This window comes from Scylla paramamosain, chromosome 30, assembly GCF_035594125.1.
Source record: "Scylla paramamosain isolate STU-SP2022 chromosome 30, ASM3559412v1, whole genome shotgun sequence".
Classification (NCBI taxonomy): domain Eukaryota; kingdom Metazoa; phylum Arthropoda; class Malacostraca; order Decapoda; family Portunidae; genus Scylla; species Scylla paramamosain.
Window position 1 is genome coordinate 3,293,172 of NC_087180.1, and position 20,722 is coordinate 3,313,893.

General features: G+C 38.3%; 1 protein-coding gene across 7 annotated transcripts in view; it reads left to right on the plus strand.

The window, feature by feature from the left end:
* Positions 1–20,722, plus strand: part of LOC135116168 (adenylate cyclase type 9-like) — a 160,914-nt gene that overhangs the window by 3,103 nt on the left and 137,089 nt on the right. For all 7 annotated transcript variants that reach the window (XM_064033444.1, XM_064033447.1, XM_064033445.1 and 4 more), the window contains exon 2: positions 13,269–13,494. In XM_064033444.1, the coding sequence (XP_063889514.1) occupies positions 13,313–13,494 (182 nt within the window). In that variant the 5' untranslated portion in view covers positions 13,269–13,312. The remainder of the gene's footprint in view (positions 1–13,268; positions 13,495–20,722) is intronic.

Below are 20,722 nucleotides of genomic sequence, written 5' to 3' on the forward strand. Positions count from 1 at the left end.
CAAGGCAACAGCAAAAGTTTCACCAAAATCTCTAAAAGAGGATGACCAAGACTCAGTAAGGAAAGCCAGAAGATCACCAGTAGAGCGGCCTTGACGGAACCCATACTGGCGATCAGATAGAAAGTTGTAAAGTGATAGATGTTTAAGAATCTTCCTGTTGAGGATAGATTCAAAAACTTTAGATAAGCAGGAAATTAAAGCAATAGGACGGTAGTTTGAGGGATTAGAACGGTCACCCTTTTTAGGAACAGGTTGAATGTAGGCAAACTTCCAGCAAGAAGGAAAGGTAGATGTTGACAGACAGAGCTGAAAGAGTTTGACTAGGCAAGGTGCAAGCACAGAGGCACAGTTTCGGAGAACAATAGGAGGGACCCCATCAGGTCCATAAGCCTTCCGAGGGTTTAGGCCAGCGAGGGCATGGAAAACATCATTGCAAAGAATTTTAATAGGTGGCATGAAGTAGTCAGAGGGTGGAGGAGAGGGAGGAACAAGCCCAGAATCGTCCAAGGTAGAGTTTTTAGCAAAGGTTTGAGCAAAGAGTTCAGCTTTAGAAATAGATGTGATAGCAGTGGTGCCATCTGGTTGAAATAGAGGAGGGAAAGAAGAAGAAGCAAAGTTATTGGAGATATTTTTGGCTAGATGCCAGAAATCACGAGGGGAGTTAGATCTTGAAAGGTTTTGACATTTTCTGTTAATGAAGGAGTTTTTGGCTAGTTGGAGAACAGACTTGGCATGGTTCTGGGCAGAAATATAAAGTGCATGAGATTCTGGTGATGGAAGGCTTAAGTACCTTTTGTGGGCCACCTCTCTATCATGTATAGCACGAGAACAAGCTGTGTTAAACCAAGGTTTAGGACGAGAAAAAGAGTGAGGAATGTACGCCTCCATGCCAGACACTATCACCTCTGTTATGCGCTCAGCACACAAAGACGGGTCTCTGACACGGAAGCAGTAATCATTCCAAGGAAAATCAGCAAAATACCTCCTCTGGTCCCCCCAACTAGCAGAGGCAAAACGCCAGAGGCACCTTCGCTTTGGGGGATCCTGAGGAGGGATTGGAGTGATAGGACAAGATAGAGATATGAGATTGTGATCGGAGGAGCCCAACGGAGTAGAAAGGGTGACAGCATAAGCAGAAGGATTAGAGGTCAGGAAATGGTCAAGAATGTTGGGTGTATCTCCAAGACAGTCAGGAATACGAGTAGGGTGTTGCACCAATTGCTCTAGGTCATGGAGGATAGCAAAGTTGTAGGCTAGTTCACCAGGATGGTCAGTGAAGGGAGAGGAAAGCCAAAGCTGGTGGTGAACAATGAAGTCTACAAGAATGGAGATCTCTGCAAAAGGGAAGAGGGTCAGAATATGCTCCACTTTGGAAGTTAAGTTGTCAAAGAATTTCTTATAGTCAGAGGAGTTAGGTGAGAGGTATACAGCACAGATAAATTTAGTATGAGAGTGACTCTGTAGTCGTAGCCAGATGGTGGAAAACTCGGAAGATTCAAGAGCGTGGGCATGAGAGCAGGTTAAGTCATTGCGCACATAAATGCAGCATCCAGCTTTGGATCAAAAATGAGGATAGAGAAAGAAGGAGGGAACAGAAAAGGGGTTACTGTCAGTTGCCTCAGACACCTGAGTTTCAGTGAGGAAGAGAAGATGAGGTTTAGAAGAGGAGAGGTGGTGTTCTACAGATTGAAAATTAGATCTTAGACCACGAATGTTGCAGAAGTTAATGAAGAAAAAGTTGAGGGGGGTGTCAAGACACTTAGGGTCGTCGACAGAAAGGCAGTCCGACCTGGGGACATTTATGGTCCCCTCCCCAGGTGGGGACTCCGAGGCTGGTGTAGGAGTCGCCTTGATGATTTTAAAATTTTTGAGTGAAGGGTGTGTGTGTTATTAGGTGCTTGTAGTTTTGTGTGGAGGAAGAGAGTTGTCTTTAGAGGGCAGGCTGTGACTGCCCCCTTGTGTTGTGAGACACAAAGGGAAACGTTCTGTGAGGTCACAGCTGGGTTTAATGATAAGTTCACAGCACCCCCTGAACAGTGCTTTAGACCTCACTTGGAGTAATTATTGTTTCGGCAAGTGTTTACTGCCTCCTCCTCTTAGCTGTAAGCACCTCCTCACTTAACCTAGTCCAGAGATCAATGCATTGATACAGGAAACCATATTCCTTTGTCACTGGGACATTTACTCTTCTTTATCTTTTTTGTATGTTCTCATATTAGGTGCCTAGAGCCAGAGTGACATAAGCGCCAGAAATAGAAAACGGAGAAAAAGCAATAAAATTTTGCAACATTCAGAATGCAATATCTCCTCAAATAACTGAGATAGGAAGTTGGGCTTGGCTTCAAAATGTTTGTTATTGCATGTGGTTTACAAACTATACCTGGGCATTTAGTGAAATTAAAGCATTTTGAAAGGCTAAAGGATGACTGCTTTATTTTATCCAGTTTATTTGTAGAAAAAACAACAACACTTGCAATATTTTGTTTATCAAACATGCATGCATTGTTTATTCCTGTTCCTGTGTCAAGTTGTTTCAACAGCATTTTGTCTATTGAGTTTCACCACCATTGAAGCCATTCTTGATTGATGTACTAATTTTATTAAGCAAAAACGTAAGCAATACTCCGCATGTACTTCCTAATCTGACCACTTAATAACAGGGGAGAATGATAAACGGTAGAAAAATAGCTTCTGAATGTAGGCATTCTGTAGTGCAAAATTACTGATGGCCCAAAATTCCCTGCACAACACTGTGGCTATTAGCAATGTAATTTTATCATAGCAGCCATTAGCACAGGGAGGCCCATTACCCGCGTCTGTACGTGGTGGCCTGTAGACCTGATCATGTACGCTTCTCCCATATTCCTTTGTCTTTTGGCTGAGTTTTTCTTCCACTCTGCAGGATTACACACACTTTTCCTTTCCCTAGAGTGTTCTGGCTCCTCAGGGGGCATGTTGTTGTCCACCATAATGATGAAATCATGTGTATTAGCGTAAAAGAAAGGCAGTGTGTCATTCAGTGGTGACGAGCTGGCGGAGGGTGCATGAGTGTCCGTGGGTGTGAAGTGTGGGGGAGGCAGCCTGTTGTCAGTCGTGTCACGTGAAGCACAGCGCATGCCGTCATTGGCTCGCTGGCTGCTAGTTGGGAGTTACTTCATTCTGGCACCAGCTGCTCATCGCCTTGCTTCGAGAGTGACACGAAGGGTTCACAGATAACTGCATTTGGGTGGATTTTTGACCCTATTGCAGTGTCCATTTTGACTTCTACTGTGCTTCCTGCCACAGTAGGAAGGTGGGGGAAGACAATGTGATAAAAATTATCATTTCAGCCAGAGTGTTGCTTACGTTACTCTCGCTCTAGGCGCCTCATATAACCTCTTCCCTCATCCATATGCATTTCTAAAAAATTATCTATTTCCATACAATTTATTAATCTGTTCATTGTTATCAAGTCTCCCCTTTCTCTTCTCTCTTTAAGTGTTATTAATCTCATTTCCTCCAATTGCTTTTTGTAAGTCTTTTCCTTCAATTTTGGCACCATCTTTGTTGCCATTCTCTGTATTCTTTCTAATTTCCATTTATTCTTCATATGTGGAGACCATACAACTGCAATATACTCCAACTTGGGGCATTTTATGGTTGTGATTATTTTTTCATCATATCCATGTCCATGTAGGTAAAAACCACTCTAATGTTTCTTAACATCCTATATGTGGTGCCAAAAATCCCACTTATATGCTTCTCTGGTGACAGTGTGTCCTGAATAATCACTTCTTAAATCCTTTTCTTTATTACTTTTCATTATTACATCACCATGTAGTTCCATGTAGGTCTCCTTATACTTTTTGCTCTTTTATAACTCTTAACAACTTTGTATCATCAGCAAACATATTATTGTAGCTATCTAAACCTTTCTGTATATCATTTATGTAAATCTGAAACATAATCGGTGCTAATACAGATCCTTGTGGTACTCCACTTATTACCTCACTTCATCTTGAATGTTATCCCTGATTATTGTCACCATTTGTTTGTCTTTCAAATAATCTTGCATCCAACTTAATATTTTGCCTTTTCATCCTCCTACATTTTTTTAAATTTCCACAATAAGCTTATGTGTGGAGCCCTATCATTTTTTTATTTACTTATTTTTTTTTTTATCCAGATATACAGCATCCACCCATCCATCACTTTCTTTTGCCATATCTATTACTCTAGTATAAAAGCTCAGCAGATTTGTAACACATGATCTTTTTTGCCTAAATCCAAGTTGCTTATCTGTAATTATCTCATTTTCTTCCAACTACTGCACTCATTTGTTTTTTTATTACAATTTTGCAGAATTTACTTATGATGGTAGCTCATGATACTGGCCTGTAGTTTAGCAACTCCATTTTATGACCTCTATAGATAGGCATTATATTGGCTCTTTTCCATTCTTTGGGTACTCTTCGTTTTTTCAACGAACTATTTACCACATTCCAGATTGGATCCACTCTGACACCATCTGGTCCCATTGCTTTTCTAATATCTAAATCACTCAGCAGCTTGTAGATTTCATATTTTTCACCTTAATTTCATGTAACCCTTCATTTGACACTACCTGTAGGTGCTACAAAATCTGCTTCCTTTTTAAAATACAAATTTAAAATTCTCGTTGATAATATTTGCTCATCTCATCATCTTTATATGCCCCCTCTGCTTCTTTTTAACTTAACTGTCTCTATGTTTCATTTTACCACTTATGTATTCATAGAAAAGCTTAGGTTTCTCTTTATATTTGTTCACTATGTCCTTTTCAAAGTTCCTTTCTTTTCTTATCGTAAGGTATTCATTTCTTACTTTTTTTCTTATTCTCTGTTTCCTTCATTCCACTGCTTCTTCATCTTTTTCCATCACTTGTCTTTGTTCCTCTTGGCCTTCATTCATCTGGCATTATACCAACTGTGTCTGCCCATTTTCACTTTGTACATTGGTACAAATTTAAACATTCCCTTATTGTACTTATCTAATAGGGCTTCATATTTTGTCAGTACATCCTTGTCTTTCAACAACTTTTCCCACTTTATACTTCATAATTTTTTTTTATTCTTCAAAATTTGCCTTTGCATAATTTAGTCTGCTATTCCTGTGTTATTTCCAATACTTTACTTTTATCCTTTCCAACTTGACCTGTATTACAACATGAATACCTTTTCCTAATAGGGGTAGGTACTTCATATTTGGCCTAGATTCTGGCTTCTTGGTAAACACTAGGTCAAGCATTGAAGGCTGCTCATCTCCTCTGTATCTTATATCTTCATCTACCCACTGCTCCAAAGTATTCACGATTGCTAATTGCATTATCTCTTCACTCCACAAATCTGCACCCTCCCCCTAGTTCCAGCTCCTCCCAATTTACATTCTTGCAATTAAAGTCACCCATAAGCAACACCTTATTTGTTTTTCTGATCATATTTTCCAGGCATTTCCAGACTACTTCTTCCATCTTCTTATGCTCATTTATCTTCCTTGCATTTGTCATGGGTGGTATATATATATATATATATATATATATATATATATATATATATATATATATATATATATATATATATATATATATATATATATATATATATATATATATATATATATATATATATATATATATTATGACAATAATCCTCCTCCTTTTTCCTTTTGCCCTTAACTATAATGCCCAAAACTTCTGCCATCCCATCACTGCATCACTGTATTTCACTTCTTCAACAAAGATATCCTTCTTCACCAATATTAATACCCCTCTCCCACCTTTATCTCTTCTATCTCTCCTCCAAATGTTGTATCCTTCCTCTTCAAATTTTATCTGTTTTTCCTCCCTCAATTTGGTCTCTGTCAAATATGCAACATCTAGCTTGTTATCTCTTAACATCCCTTAACTCCAATGTACTTGACACAAGTGTACATAACTTTCAGTACAGTAAAATCCCTCTTATCCGGCATCAACGGGACCGCCGACATGCCGGATACTTGAATATTGCCGGATACTTGAGTAGAAGTGAAATTATGTCCACAATCACCACCCTACACATGCATCTTACCATATTAAAGATCAGCTGATCTGGTCAGCTGCTTAAGTGTAAGCACAACACGCTTCCTCTTTTCTACAACTTTAGGCATGATGAAGGCATCAGGCGATAAACAGTGCACACGCGGGACTGAGTCACTGAGTCAACACAGTGCAGTGGGCCGCGGGTGGCGCGAAGCAGTGTGCTCTGGTGACGAGGGGACAAAGTATGCCTCGCGCGGGAATTTTAATCGATTTTATGAGTATACATTGATTTTTTGTTGATTTTAAGGCTCGGGGAAAAATGTGCCGGATACTTGAAGCTGCCGGATACCCGAATGCCGGATGAGAGGGATTTTACTGTATATTACATTCCTTCTCAGTCTTACTATATTCCCTCTCTATTTTTTCTCCTCTTCCCTGACATTCGTCAACCACCACTTTCTGATCTTTAAACCCACAATTTTCCATACTAATCTTTTAACTTGATCCTGTGTCATTTCCTTGTTTTTACTTTAACTACCTCCCTCATCTCTTTCAATTTATTCCCCTCATCCTCATTTAAATCTCTTCTTATCCATATATTTTTCATGTCTTCCATCTTTAACAGTTTCCATGTCCTTGTCATTACAATTTCTGCTGCCATTTGTGTACTAAATCTAATTTTTAGAGACCTCACTCCATTTTCAGCATACTTCCCAAACCTCTGAACTTCCTCAATTTGCTCCATTATTTTGTCTTCTCTCCCAGTCGCTATCGCTCTCTTAAATTCTTTTCTTTCTCTTATAATCTTAATTGGTGATTTCTTTTCTTTATCACCAAATGTCACAATGCACGTCTTATGTACTGTATCCATTACTACTTGCTTTTCCTTTATTATCTTAATCACATTTTCTCTCTCTCTCTCTCTCTCTCTCTCTCTCTCTCTCTCTCTCTCTCTCTCTCTCTCTCTCTCTCTCTCTCTCTCTCTCTCTCTCTCTCTCTCTCTCTTTTCAATCTGCTTAGCATGTTCCTCCTTTTGTTGTCTCTATTTCCTTTATATCAACCTTCTGTTTTTTTTCTCTTTCTTCCTTCCAGCAATGGGCTTCCTGTTTCATCATATTTTGCATTTTATCTTTCATGACATCCTCATTCCATTTACTTTACCTCTCCAGCCTATTCTTAAGCTCCTCATTTTCTCTCTTGGAAACCATAATCTCAGCCCTGCTTTTATTATTCTGATCCACAAGTTTTTGTACCTCTTCTCTTAATTTCTTGTTTTTGTTTTCCCTCTCCTCCTCTTGCTGCTTGATATCCCTCACTTCTATTAAAATCCTCTTCATAGCTTCACCATTCATCTCTAACTTCCAGTTTTTCACTATTCCAGTCAGATCTCTCATCTCATCACTTAATTTTGCATAATCCTCCTCTGCTTTTCACAGTCACCTATTTACTCTGCCCACAATCTGCACATCATCAATGAATCCAGGAAAGTCAGCAGGGCTGCCACCATTTTGACTTGTGGGTGAGATGGTTTGTTTACATTTAGGAAACTCACTGATCCTCCAAAATCTTCCTTACAATAGTTCATTTTTTCACCACTCTCTACCTTACTTTACTATTTTTACTGGAGACGGGACTGAGCAGTTGGAACCCTGTACACATGTTTCAGGTGCAACTGAGATGACACATCTGCCCATCATGGTTGTGTGTGTGTGTGTGTGTGTGTGTGTGTGTGTGATCAGTTCACAGTGTGCAGCCACAGATAGTACTACAGTCATAGGAAGGTACCTCTGTTGTGTGAATTTCCTCCTTTCTCCGTCAAAATTGGTCTCATTAGATATCTTTGTGCATGTGCACTATAGTGAGAAGAGAGCATCAAAATATCCACCAGGTATTTTATATAATATCTTAGCAAATTACTGTTGCCCTGTTGTTTGTGGAATATGTTAGGATAAAAATGGAGCAAGAAAACAAGTGTTGCCTAATGAGTGATACCAGAGCACCAAACCATACTTTGTGTGGATGTAAAAGTCCTACCATTAAGTTTTTTTTTATCCATAGATTTTATGTACAGTAAAATGTTAATTTAACACAAGTCAGGATCCACAAGAGTTTGCTTTAAATCAAAATATTGTTTTAATGGAAAGTTCTCATGGCTGGAAAACAGTGTACATCAATTTCAATTTGCATGAAATCAAGATTATTAGTTTTAAATCAGTGTTTGGTCTTTCTTTTAAGTGTCATTTTTAAATTGATAATTTTTAAATTGCTTCACAGTGAATCAACATTCTACTGTACTATGAGCATTTATGTGGAGTTGTATTAACATACTACTGTTGGTCTATTAGTGGAATAAGTAGTTCATAGGGTAAACTTTGATTATCCCATTGGGTACTAAGCATTTTTCAAGCATGATTAGAAAACACATAATTGATACATTTTGCTATTTGCCTCTCACCATTTCCATGATTTTTAGGTACTGGAGTTTTTCGATATTTGGAGTGGATAAGTGTTACACCCCATAGACAGGGGACTTGCTGAGCCAATTTTACATGTCTGTACAAGGTAGTTATAGGGCCCTAAGGAGGCTATGGATGTTGGTTATAAGAGATATTAGTGCATTGAAGTATGAAATAAGTTATGAGAGGTTGTGTGAGCTGAGCTACGTATACACAATGTTGGACGTTTTGTGTTTTGATGCACAAAAATTTAGTGTTAACATGCATGAGTTGTTATTTTCAACAGTTATAAAAATAAATAACTAAAAGTAGATAATACATGTATACAACAATTTTAGGCACTTTATTCACTTATGAGATGATTTTTAAGTCACTGAAATACATATTTTGTTGCTTTTATAATTATTTCTTATATGATCAAACATACTATTATTTATTTATTTATTTATTTTTCTCACACTATTTACTACACATTTCACATATTTTAGATATTCTTTGCATGGTGAGACATCCTCCCTGTATTGCAGTCAGGTCAGGAATGGGACCCATACCCTTGGCATGCCAGCAGACTTGGTGACAGGTAATGGTCATTGAGGGGAAAGGGTAGAGGTATGATAAGTGTCCTGGCAAAGTGTGAAAAGCCTCCGGGTTAAAATATGGCTACAGCAGTTTTTTTTAAATCACTGCTATAAATATATGGCACTGGCACAGTGTGCACCTTCCTACTGCCATAAATATATGGCGCTGGCACCCTGGGGATTGATTTGTGATAGCTCTAGAACCAAGAATGCCAAACTATTTACGGGCAACCTCTGATGCTAATTACCCTATGTTAATCTCTTAGCTATGCAGGGTTGGAAAAAACTCAGATTAAAAAAAAGAAAGGCATTCTGTGGCTTCCCTGTGAGAACTGTTTATTTCCTGAAGGGTTAGATGTCTAGGAAAAGACATGGAAAAGTGCAGGGTGGTATCATCTGCATAGGAGTGGATAGGACAAGGTTTGCTTTTGGTCATTGATGAATAATAAGAAGAGAGTGGGTGACAGGACAGAACCCTGAGGAACACCACTGTTAATAGATAATAGATTTAAGAGAAGAGTGACTGCCTACCACAGCAGCAATAGAACAGTCAGAAAAGAAACTTGAGATGAAGTTAAAGAGAGAAGAATAGAAACCATAGGAGGGTAGTTTGGTAGTGCCATACTCTTATCAAAAGCTTTTGATATGTAAGGCAACAGTAAAAGTTTCACCAAAATCCTTAAAAGATGACCAAGACTCAGTAAGGAAAGCCAAAAGATTACCAGTAGAGCGACCTTGACAAAACCCGTACTTTCAATCAAATAGAAGGTTGTGAAGTGATAGATGTTTCAGAATCTTCCTGTTGAGGATAGATTCAAAACTTTAGAGAGGCAGGAAATTAAAGCAATAGGACTGTAGTTTGAGATATTAGAATAGTTACTCTTTTTAGGAACAGGCTGAATGTAGGCAAACTTCCAGCAAGAAGGAAAGGTAGATGTTGATAGACAGAGTTGAAATAGTTTGACTAGACAAGGTGCAAGTATGGAGGCACAGTCTCAAAGAACAATAGGAGGGACCCCATCAGGTCCATAAGCCTTCTGAGGGTTTATGCCAGTGAGAACATGGAAAACAATACTGTGGAGGATTTTGATAGGTGGCATGAAGTAGTCAGAGCGTGGAGGAGAGGGAGGAACAAGCCCTGAATCATCTAAGGTAACGTTTTTAGCAACGGTTTGAGCAAAGAGTTCAGTTTTAGAAATAGATGAGATGGCAGTGGTGCCATCTGGTTGAAATAATGGAGGGAAAGATGAAGAAGCAAAGTTATTGGAGATGGTTTTGGCTAGGTGCCAGAAGTCACAAGGGGAGTTAGATCTTGAAAGATTTTGACACTTTCTGTTAATGAAGAACAGACTCTTGTTTAAGTCATGCTGATACAGGTTGGTCCAGTTGAACAAAGGCTGTGTCAACTTTCACTGTACAGGAAGTGAATGGGTCAGGCTTAACTACTTTTACATTTTTTATGTGTATGTACATATATAGACATTATTTATCAGTGATATAGATTATTATTATTATTATTATTATTATTATTATTATTATATTTATTCTATTTTTTATTTTTATTTTTTTTTTTACCATTAAAAACCCACTTAGGCTGGGTTTTTTTTTTTTTTTTTTTTTTTTTTTTTTTTTTTTTTTTTTTTTTTTTCAATGCCAACCCTGTAGCTATATAACATCAAAGTGGTTTTCAAGGCTAAATCTAACTGCCACTACCATTATCAGTTCTAAACAATGTCCTTGTCAGCCAGATTAGTAGCTTGCTTCAAGCACATTACTCTTCTTATTTTGGTACAACAGGAGCAACAAGAAAAATGAGAGAAGTGTAGTGTTGCACATCCATGAACTTTGTGGGTCACTTCTTTACACCAAATTGACCCAGACAATCTTTGATATGCAAATAATACACATGGATAGTGTGGCTAGATGTGGCTCAGTCTGCCATTCTCTGACTCGCTACCAGATTCCCTTGCCGGGACGTTATAGGTGAAGGGTGAGGGGATACATCCAAAACAGAGTTGTTATGCTTACACTGCTTTTTGCAGGGTAGTTTATTATATTTCTTTATCTGATCCTGTGTACTACTCCACCAATGGTGTGAATTTTTGCATCTACCATTAAATCTATTATGCCAACAATACTGGGTGCAGCAAAAATTATGCTCCTAAAAGCCAAGATATTTGTTGAGGAGCAACAATTACATACATGTACAACACAAATATGAGCGACTAGAACCTCTTTATATAAGGTGGCTAGAATCACAACACTAGGTGGTGCTGCAGTGGAAACTGAGTGAGTAGTACCAGGCACATCACCAAAGTTTTCTCTGTCTTGTCATGATAGCTTTTTATTTGTATGATTCCAACAATATAGTAATTTTCCTTTTAATAATTGTTCTTGCTGCTGCCAGACTCTCCCAGTGTGGAGTGCTAGAATCATAGGAATGAAAGTCATGACATTCCTGCACAGACAGCCATTGGTGGTTCACCAAATGGGAGCTGTGTGCTGATACCTTTCAGATTGCAAATACTGAGTGAAAGAGAAAATACTGCTTGCTGCTGACCAATAAGGGAGCAACATGGAGGCCAGCTTTGTGCAGCACATGCTGCATTTACAGCCAACTTATTGCATATTTTAGAAGTGTTCTGCACAGTATACTGAACATGCACCAGTGTCTTTTGGTGATAAGGAGAGAGAGATAGAGGAGCCTGGAGCAGTATGCAGAAAAGTTCGTAAGTCTGTTATGAGCTGCATGCATCTCATAAACCTTGTAAGAGGAGCTCATAAGCTGTATGAGTAATACAGAAAAGTTTACATCGAGCTATGAGTGTTCCTAGTGCATCAAGACAAGTTTACTCACAGTGATAATGGCAGAGCACCAACAGCTCTTGGTACCACAGCATTGAAATATTTTGGTTATGTTTGGTTAGATTTTACTTGAAAACTTTAATTCAGAGTTTTGTAGGAATTTAATGGCCATTACAAAGGAGTGAAGAAGTGTGGGTTCACTCGAATGGTACATCTGGCACACTGTTCATGCATGCGCAGGATGACGAGTGCTGGGTAGACCTGAAGTGAACTACAGTGCCCTATACCAGAAGCAGCACAGCCCAAGGCCTCACCCAACTAGATGTAACCAAATATTAATTGATGAAGCTAACTTATCTATGTCAAAGTAGTTGAGTTAGATAAGGTGTGACTTGTGACCTGTGTTGTTGTTCTGAGCCTAGGTGGGCAGCATCTGCCACCAATGTAAATCCACATATTCTTTTTGAGGTATAATATATTGATAAATTCTCATTTATGCAGCTATTACATAAACAAAATATGTACTTTCACTTTAAAGTGATAACAACATACCACCATATCCTTATTAGTGTGATAGTGTTTTTAATCAAACATTAGTGGTTGAGTATTAGTGGAAGATATACCACGTAGTGCCTTCTTATGAGCAGCTCATAAATCACTTAGCTCACAGTTAAGAGTTGCCTTGTGAGTTTTTTATGCATGACTCACAAGTCTAGCTCCTAACTATGAGGAGGATTTTGAAGTTATGAGTGGCTTTAAGAGGAGCTTTTATGAAGTTTTCTGCATTCCAGCCCTGGTCCCCCCATTCTTAAGAAAAAGAAAATGTAATGTGAGTGAGTGCAAAATACACAAAACAAATTATTTGTGTGACACAGATAAGGAGTGTGTTGGTCATAACTTGTTTTCCAGTCATATTATTATTATTATTGAAACAAAAAAAGATTAAAGTTACTAGGTATGTTAATAAAAGTAATGATATTTTTTCTGTATGCATTTTCATAATTACTGGAAAATGACTCCATTGGAATGGTGATAAACTTGTCAAGTATAATCCAGTACATCACTTATTAACCTCTTCATTGCTTTTCCTTCATTAGTGTAGTAGCTTTAATTGTTAAGTTGTAACACTTCAGAAACTTTAGATAGTATTTTCTTATTTTTAAAAAGTTGTGCTTACAGTGTTGTGATTATATATGTATTTTTGAAATAAATATTAATTATTATCCCAGTTTATACATGGTTGAAATTTATTGGTAGTGAATTCATGGATGCTGGACATCTGATGTACTTGTTGAAGCATGGTCACTGAAGGGAGAGCAAGTGTACACATACTAAATTAGAGAAACTGTGTAATAATTATTCACTATAAACATTTAAACTCATTCTTTTCTACAGGGACACTTGACAAAGCTATCCTGCAGAAAATAACTGGCAGTGAAATGGTGTCCGGGAGGTGGGGCCAGGGAGGGGGAGCAGGGCGGGAGGGAGTGATGGACGAGGAGGAAGCCATTAGGTTATCCCTCACTCCCAATCTACATGCTCTCATGCTGGGCTCTCGCCGTCGCCGCAGCTGTTGTCCCCTGCTGTTTGAGCGTGCTGCCTCCACCTGGTGGGATCCCAAGTAAGGCATAGATTAGAGTGCACTGAAATCTGTCTTATTAAAAGAACTTTCTCACCTTTCTCACCAGACGCAAGGTAGGCAATGCCTGTCAGTGTCCGGCCTCTACGAATCTTCTCCAAAGGTCTCTATCCATGAAATCCTCATCTCTGGTTATTTCTTGTAGATTTCTTCCTCTTCGTTCAGCAGCTTCTTCAACTCCCTGCATCCATTGCTTCCTAGGTCGTCCCACCGGCCTCCTGCCTAGAGGAACCCATTCCAGAAACTTCCTTGTGTATCTTATATCTTCCTTTCTTTGGACATGTCCATACCATCTCAATTTGTTCTTTTCAATTATCTTCAGTACAGATGTTATCCCTAATCTCTCTCTGGTTTCTTCATTTCTAATTCTATCAAGTCTGGTCACACCTCGGATCATTCTCAGAACTCTCATTTCTGCTGCTTGTATTTGTGAAGATGTTCTTGTTGTCATTGTCCAAGTTTCTGACCCATATAGAAGAACTATCCATGCAAATTCCATGCTGTACTTTATTTCTTCCTTTTTTACCTGCCTGGAGAGAACTCCAGGTGGTAAAGGAGCTTCATCTTTCCTGTGTTGTATACTTTGTGTTCTTTGCATTTCTTTTGTTGCAAGTCTATTTCTTTGTAATATACACCATATGTATAACATGAAAGTTTTAGCAAGTCTAGTAAGATGGTAGAATGTATTTTGAATAGATAGAGATAGGTCTCCAAACTGTAGAAAGAGGGTGAAAGCATAATTATGAAAGATAAACAAGTGTTGCATTGGACCCATGCTGTGGAAGCTTGCTGTTTAAAAGATTGCAAACATGATGGACAGCAAAAAAGTTGCAAAAGTTATATAATTGTAAGGATTAATGCTTATGGAAGCATACTCGTAAATTCCTCATACACTAATCCTTTTTTTTATTTTTTATTCCTTTTATTTTTTATTTCTTTTCTTTTTATGTAGGAGGGACACCAGCCAAGGGCAACAAAAATCCAATTTAAAAAAAAAAAAAGGCCCACTGAGATGCCAGTCCCTGAACAGGGTCCAAAGCGGTAGTCAAAAACCTCCCTCTTCAAGTCATAGGAAGATGGAAATACAGAAGCAGGCAGGGCATTCCAGAGTTTACCAGTGAAGGGGATGAATGATTGAGAATACTGGCTAACTCTTGCATTAGAGAGGTGGACAAAATAGGGGTGAGAGAAAGAAGAAAGCTTTGTGCAGCAAGGCTGCGGGAGGAGGGGAGGCATGCAGTTAGCAAGATCAGAAGAGTAGTTAGCATGAAAATAGCAGTAGAAGATAGCAAGAGATGCAATGTTGCGGCAATGAGAAAGAGGCTGAAGACAGTTACAAGAGAGAATTTGATGAGATGAAAAGCTTTTGATTCCACCCTGTCTAGAAGAGTGGTATGAGTGGAACCCACCCCCAGATATGTGAAGCATACTCCATACATGGATGGATAAGGCCCTTGTACAGAGTTAGCAGCTGGGGGGTGAGAAAAACTGGCAGAGACATCTCAGAATGCCTAACTTCATAGAAGCTGTTTTATCTAGGGATAAGATGTGAAGTTTCCAGTTCAGATTATAAGTAAAGGACAGACTGAGGATGTTCAGTGTAGAAGAGTGGGACAGTTGAGTGTCATTGAAGAAGAGGGAATAGTTGTCTGGGAGGTTGTGTCAAGTTGATAGATGGAGGGATAGAGATTTTGGGGCATTAAACAGTACTAAGTTTGCTCTGCCCCAATCAGAAATTTTAGAGAGATCAGAACTCAGGCATTCTATGGCCTCTCTGCATGAACTGTTTTACTTCCTGAAGGGTTGGACACCTACAAAAAGATGTGGAAAAATGCAGGGTGGTATCATCAGCATAGGAGTGGATAGGACAAGAAATTTGTTTAGATCATTGATGAATAATAGGAAGAGAGTGGATGAAAGGATAGAACCCTGAGGAACACCACTGTTAATAGATTTAGAAGAACAGTGACCCCATCAGCAATAGAACAGCCAGAGAGGAAACTTGAGGTAAAGTTACAGAGAGAAGAATAGAAGCCATAGGAGGGTAGTTTGGAAATCAAAGCTTTGTGCCAGACTCTATCAAAAGTTTTTGATATGTCTAAGGCAATGGCAAAAGTCTCACCAAAATCTCTAAAAGAGGATGACCAAGACTCGGTAAGGGAAGTCAGATCACCAGTAGAGCAGCCTTGATGGAACCCACATTGGCAATCAGATAGAAGGTTGTGAAGTGATTGATGTTTAAGAATCTTCCTGTTAAGGATAGATTAAAAAATTTAGATAGGCAAGAAATTAAGGCAATAGGATGGTAGTTTGAGGGATTAGAATGGTCACCCTTTTTAGGAACAGGCTGAATGTAGGCAAACTTCCAGCAAGAAGGAAAGGTAGATGTTGACAGACATAGTTGAAAGAGTTTGAGTAGGCAAGGTGCAAACACAGAGGCGCAGTTTCGGAGAACAATAGGAGGGACCCCATCAGGTCCATATGCCTTCCGTGGGTTTAGGCCAGTGAGTGCATGGAAAACATCATTGCGAAGAATTTTAATAGGTAGCATGACGTAGTCAGAGCATGGAGGAGAGGGAGGAACAAGCCCTGAATCATCCAAGGTATAGTATTTAGCAAAAGTTTGAGGAAAGAGTTCAGCTTTAGAGATAGATGTGATAGCAGTGGTGCCATCTGGTTGAAATAAAGGACTGAAATAAAGGAGGGAAAGAAGAAGAAGCAAAGTTATTGGAGATGTATTTGGCTAGGTGCCAGAAGTCATGAGGAGAGTTAGCATGGTATAATTGCATGCTCTTACAATTTTCAGGATGAAGAGGGAGGTCATAGATGGTAATTTAATGTTCCATCTCATGAAACTCATGCTCATTATGTTTCTGCAGAAAATTGTGCTAAATTTTTTCTATGATTTGCCTAACCTATATCAATAGGAAATGTTAAAATCTTACCAGATCTGCTTTCCATGTCTCTTGTACGGTCAATCTCAAATCAGTGCACAATTTGTGTGAAACATTTTGGATCACAGTATGAAATTCACTGAAATAATAGTGTCTTGTATATACCAAGTATTGATGTGCTTGGTGATGCTGTTTGACAATGATTACATTAGCGTTCAAATTCATGATGTAATGGAATATTAGCCTTGTGATTGGAACCCTCGAAACAAGTAACACCTAGTGTTGTGCTTGGTAGACATCAGACTCCTACATACCAACATTTTAGATATCTAATGTACATAAACAAAAATGTCTCCAACAATTTTTCCTTATCTTTTTTTATCATTTCTTTGAGCTATTCAGACTAAAACTCAACCCTTTGATCAAATCTTTACTGAAAAATCAAGTTTATATGATTTTAGATTTACTCTTCCTTCTCATCTCTGTATTCTGACTATATTTCACCTCTTATTGAAATTTTTCATTAGGAAGTTTTCTGTACCTTCTTTGGGTTTGACCCTCTCTTGTTGATCTTGAAAATTGTCCCTCAGTGCTTGCTTGTATGGTCTAACTTACCTGTTACTATCCATCAACTTCCACTTTCATTAATGCTGGAAGTATTCTCTTTCAACATGTTCCTTAGAAGGATGAGTATTTCAATATTTCAAACTGCAGTTATTTCTCATTTGTCTAGGCCATAGCACCCAAAACCTTGCTTGATAACATTGAAAACTGGATAATGTATTACAACCCTCTTAGACCCATACAGTACCCATGAACCCAATAATAACCAGGTTTGGTGTGCCAGTGCAGGGAGTCCTCAGTTTATGGCAGGCCATACTTCTGTTTTGTAGTTATGTGTACATTTCACTTCGCACCCATGAACCCAATAATAACCAGGTTCAGTGTGCCAGTGCAGGGAGTCCTTGGTTTATGGTGGGCTATACTTCTTCTGTTTTGTAGTTATGTGTACATTTCACTTTGCTTCTCTCTCTCTCTCTCTCTCTCTCTCTCTCTCTCTCTCTCTCTCTCTCTCTCTCTCTCTCTCTCTCTCTCTCTCTCTCTCTCTCTCTCTCTCTCTCTCTCTCTCTCTCTCTCTCTCTCTCCCCTCCCCCCCTCCCCCTCCAGTAGTACACTTGCACACTGCCCTCATGTACTCATCTTTTACTTTTCATCTCTCTCTCTCTCTCTCTCTCTCTCTCTCTCTCTCTCTCTCTCTCTCTCTCTCTCTCTCTCTCTCTCTCTCTCTCTCTCTCTCTCTCTCTCTCTCTCTCTCTCTCTCTCTCTCTCTCTCTCTCTCTCTCTCTCTCTCCCCTGTAGTACACTTGCTCACTGCCCTCTGATGCACTCATCTTTTACTTTTCACACTCTGCTACACACTACACCAAACACAATCTTTTTTTTTTAAATTAAGTCATGTATATACAGTCATCCCTTGTTATCCAATGTTTTGGTATCCACAGTTTCACTTTTACACGGATTGTTGCCAACCACAAATTCAAATAACACAGGTGATGAGAGGCAACTTACCAGTGTTCATCACTTTTTTCTTTCTTTCTTTCTTTTATTTATTTATTTATCTATTTATTTGTATTTATTTATTTTTATTTATTTACATATTTATTATTATTATTTATTTATTTATTTATTTATTTATTTATTTATTTATTTACATTTATTTATTTTTGGGGGTTACCCATGGGTGGTATATGCCGAAGGGACAATTTTTTTTTTTTTTTTTTTTTTTTTTTTTTTTTTAGGAAGGACACTGGCCAAGGGCAACAAAAATCCAATAAAAAAATGCCCACTGAAATGCCAATTCCATAAAAGGGTCAAAGCAGTGGTCAAAAATTGATGAATAAGTGTCTTGAAACCTCCCTCTTGAAGGAATTCAAGTCATAGGAAGGTGGAAATACAGAAGCAGGCAGGGAGTTCCAGAGTTTACCAGAGAAAGGGATGAATGATTGAGAATACTGGTTAACTCTTGTGTTAAAGAGGTGGACAGAATAGGGGTGAGAGAAAGAAGAAAGTCTTGTGCAGTGAGGCTGCAGGAGGAGGGAAGGCATGCAGTTAGCAAGATCAGATGAGCAGTTAGCATGAAAATAGCAGTAGAAGACAGCTAGATATGCAACACTGCGGCAGTGAGAGAGAGGCTGAAGACAGTCAGTTAGAGGAGAGGACTTGATGAGATGAAAAGCTTTTGATTCCACCCTGTCTAGAAGAGCAGTATGAGTGGAACACCCACAGACATGTGAAGCATACTCCATACATGGACGGATAAGGCCCTTGTACAGAGTTAGCAGCTGGGGGAGTGAGAAAATCTGGCGGAGATGTCTCAGAACACCTAACTTCATAGAAGCTGTTTTAGCTAGAGATGAGATGTGAAGTTTCCAGTTCACATTATAAGTAAAGGACAGACCGAGGATGTTCAGTGTAGAAGAGGAGGGACAGTTGAGTGTCATTGAAGAAGAGGGGATAATTGTCTGGAAGGTTGTGTCAAGTTGATAGATGAAGGAATTGAGTTTTTGAGGCATTAAACAATACCAAGTTTGCTCAGCCCCAATTTTAGAAAGATCAGAAGTCAAGCGTTCTGTGGCTTCCCTGCGTGAAATGTTTACCTCCTGAAGGGTTGGACATCTATAAAAAGACATGGAAAAGTGCAGGGTGGTATCATCAGTGTAGGATTGGATGGGACTAGAAGTTTGGTTTAGAAGATCATTAATGAATAATAAGAAGAGAGTGGGTGACATGACAGAACCCTGAGGAACACCACTGTTAATAGATTTAGGAGAAGAACAGTGACTTGTCTACAACAGCAGCAATAGAACGGTCAGAAAGGAAACTTGAGATGAAGTTACAGAGAGAAGGATAGAAGCTGTAGGAGGGTAGTTTGGGAATCAAAGCTTTGTGCCAGACTCTATCAAAAGCTTTTGATATGTCCAAGGCAACAGCAAAAGTTTCACCAAAATCTCTAAAAGAGGATGACCAAGACTCAGTAAGGAAAGCCAGAAGATCACCAATAGAGCGGCCTTGACGGAACCCATACTGGCGATCAGATAGAAAGTTGGGAAGTGATAGATGTTTAAGTATCTTCCTGTTGAGGATAAATTCAAAAATTTTAGATAGGCAGGAAATTAAAGCAGCAGGACGGTAGTTTGAGGGATTAGAACAGTCACCCTTTTTAGGAACAGGTTGAATGTAGGCAAACTTCCAGCAAAAAGGAAAGATAGATGTTGACAGGCAGATTTGAAAGAGTTTGACTAGGCAAGATGCAAGCACGCAGGCACAGTTTCGGAGAACAATAGGAGGGACCCCATCAGGTCCATAAGCCTTCCGAGGGCTGCTTATTTATTTATATATTTTATTTTATTTTATTTTATTTTATTTTATTTTATTTTATTTATTCATTTTATTTATTTATTATTGTTATTATTTTTATTTATTTTATTTTATTTATTCTTTTATTTTATTTATTTATTTATTTATTTTATTTATTTATTTATTTATTTATTCATTTATTTATATATTTTATTTATTTTACTTATTTATTTATTTTGTCTTATCCAATGCCAACTGTAAACTTACTTTATGGTCCTTCATAGATCATAACTGTGCTTGTAATATGTTTCCATAGAATACTAAGTGAACAAATATCCAAAATTTAAAAAATAAGAATAAAGTTAGTGGAGGATTGCTTCTCTGCCAACCTGGCCTGCCCATCATTGGTGTTGTTTTGTATAACACAGATACACTGTTGCCAGTTGGAGATATCACGACATCTAGTTCACACCGTCAGCCACCAGATATCCATAATATCGTTCTCCTTTTAGAAAATAAAATGTGGACAACTTTAAATCTCTCAATTTAGGATTACATTTCTACATACTTATGGTCATTGTATTTTCTCAGCTTTTTCTCTATGCTGAACATTATATATATATATATATATATATATATATATATATATATATATATATATATATATATATATATATATATATATATATATATATATATATATACACACACACACACACACACACACACACACACACACACACACACACTGCTCAGTATGATAACTGCAAGTTCTTTCCTATATTTACTTCAGCCACAAATGGATGTTTTCAACTTTTCTTGAATCAGATTTATAGACTGTCACAACACACACAAACACAGTCATCATCCCCTGTTTTGATATTGACAGCCCTCGCTCACTGCCAAAAAAAAATATACAATCATGTGTCTGGCAGCCTGACATGATTCTGCCCAAGGAT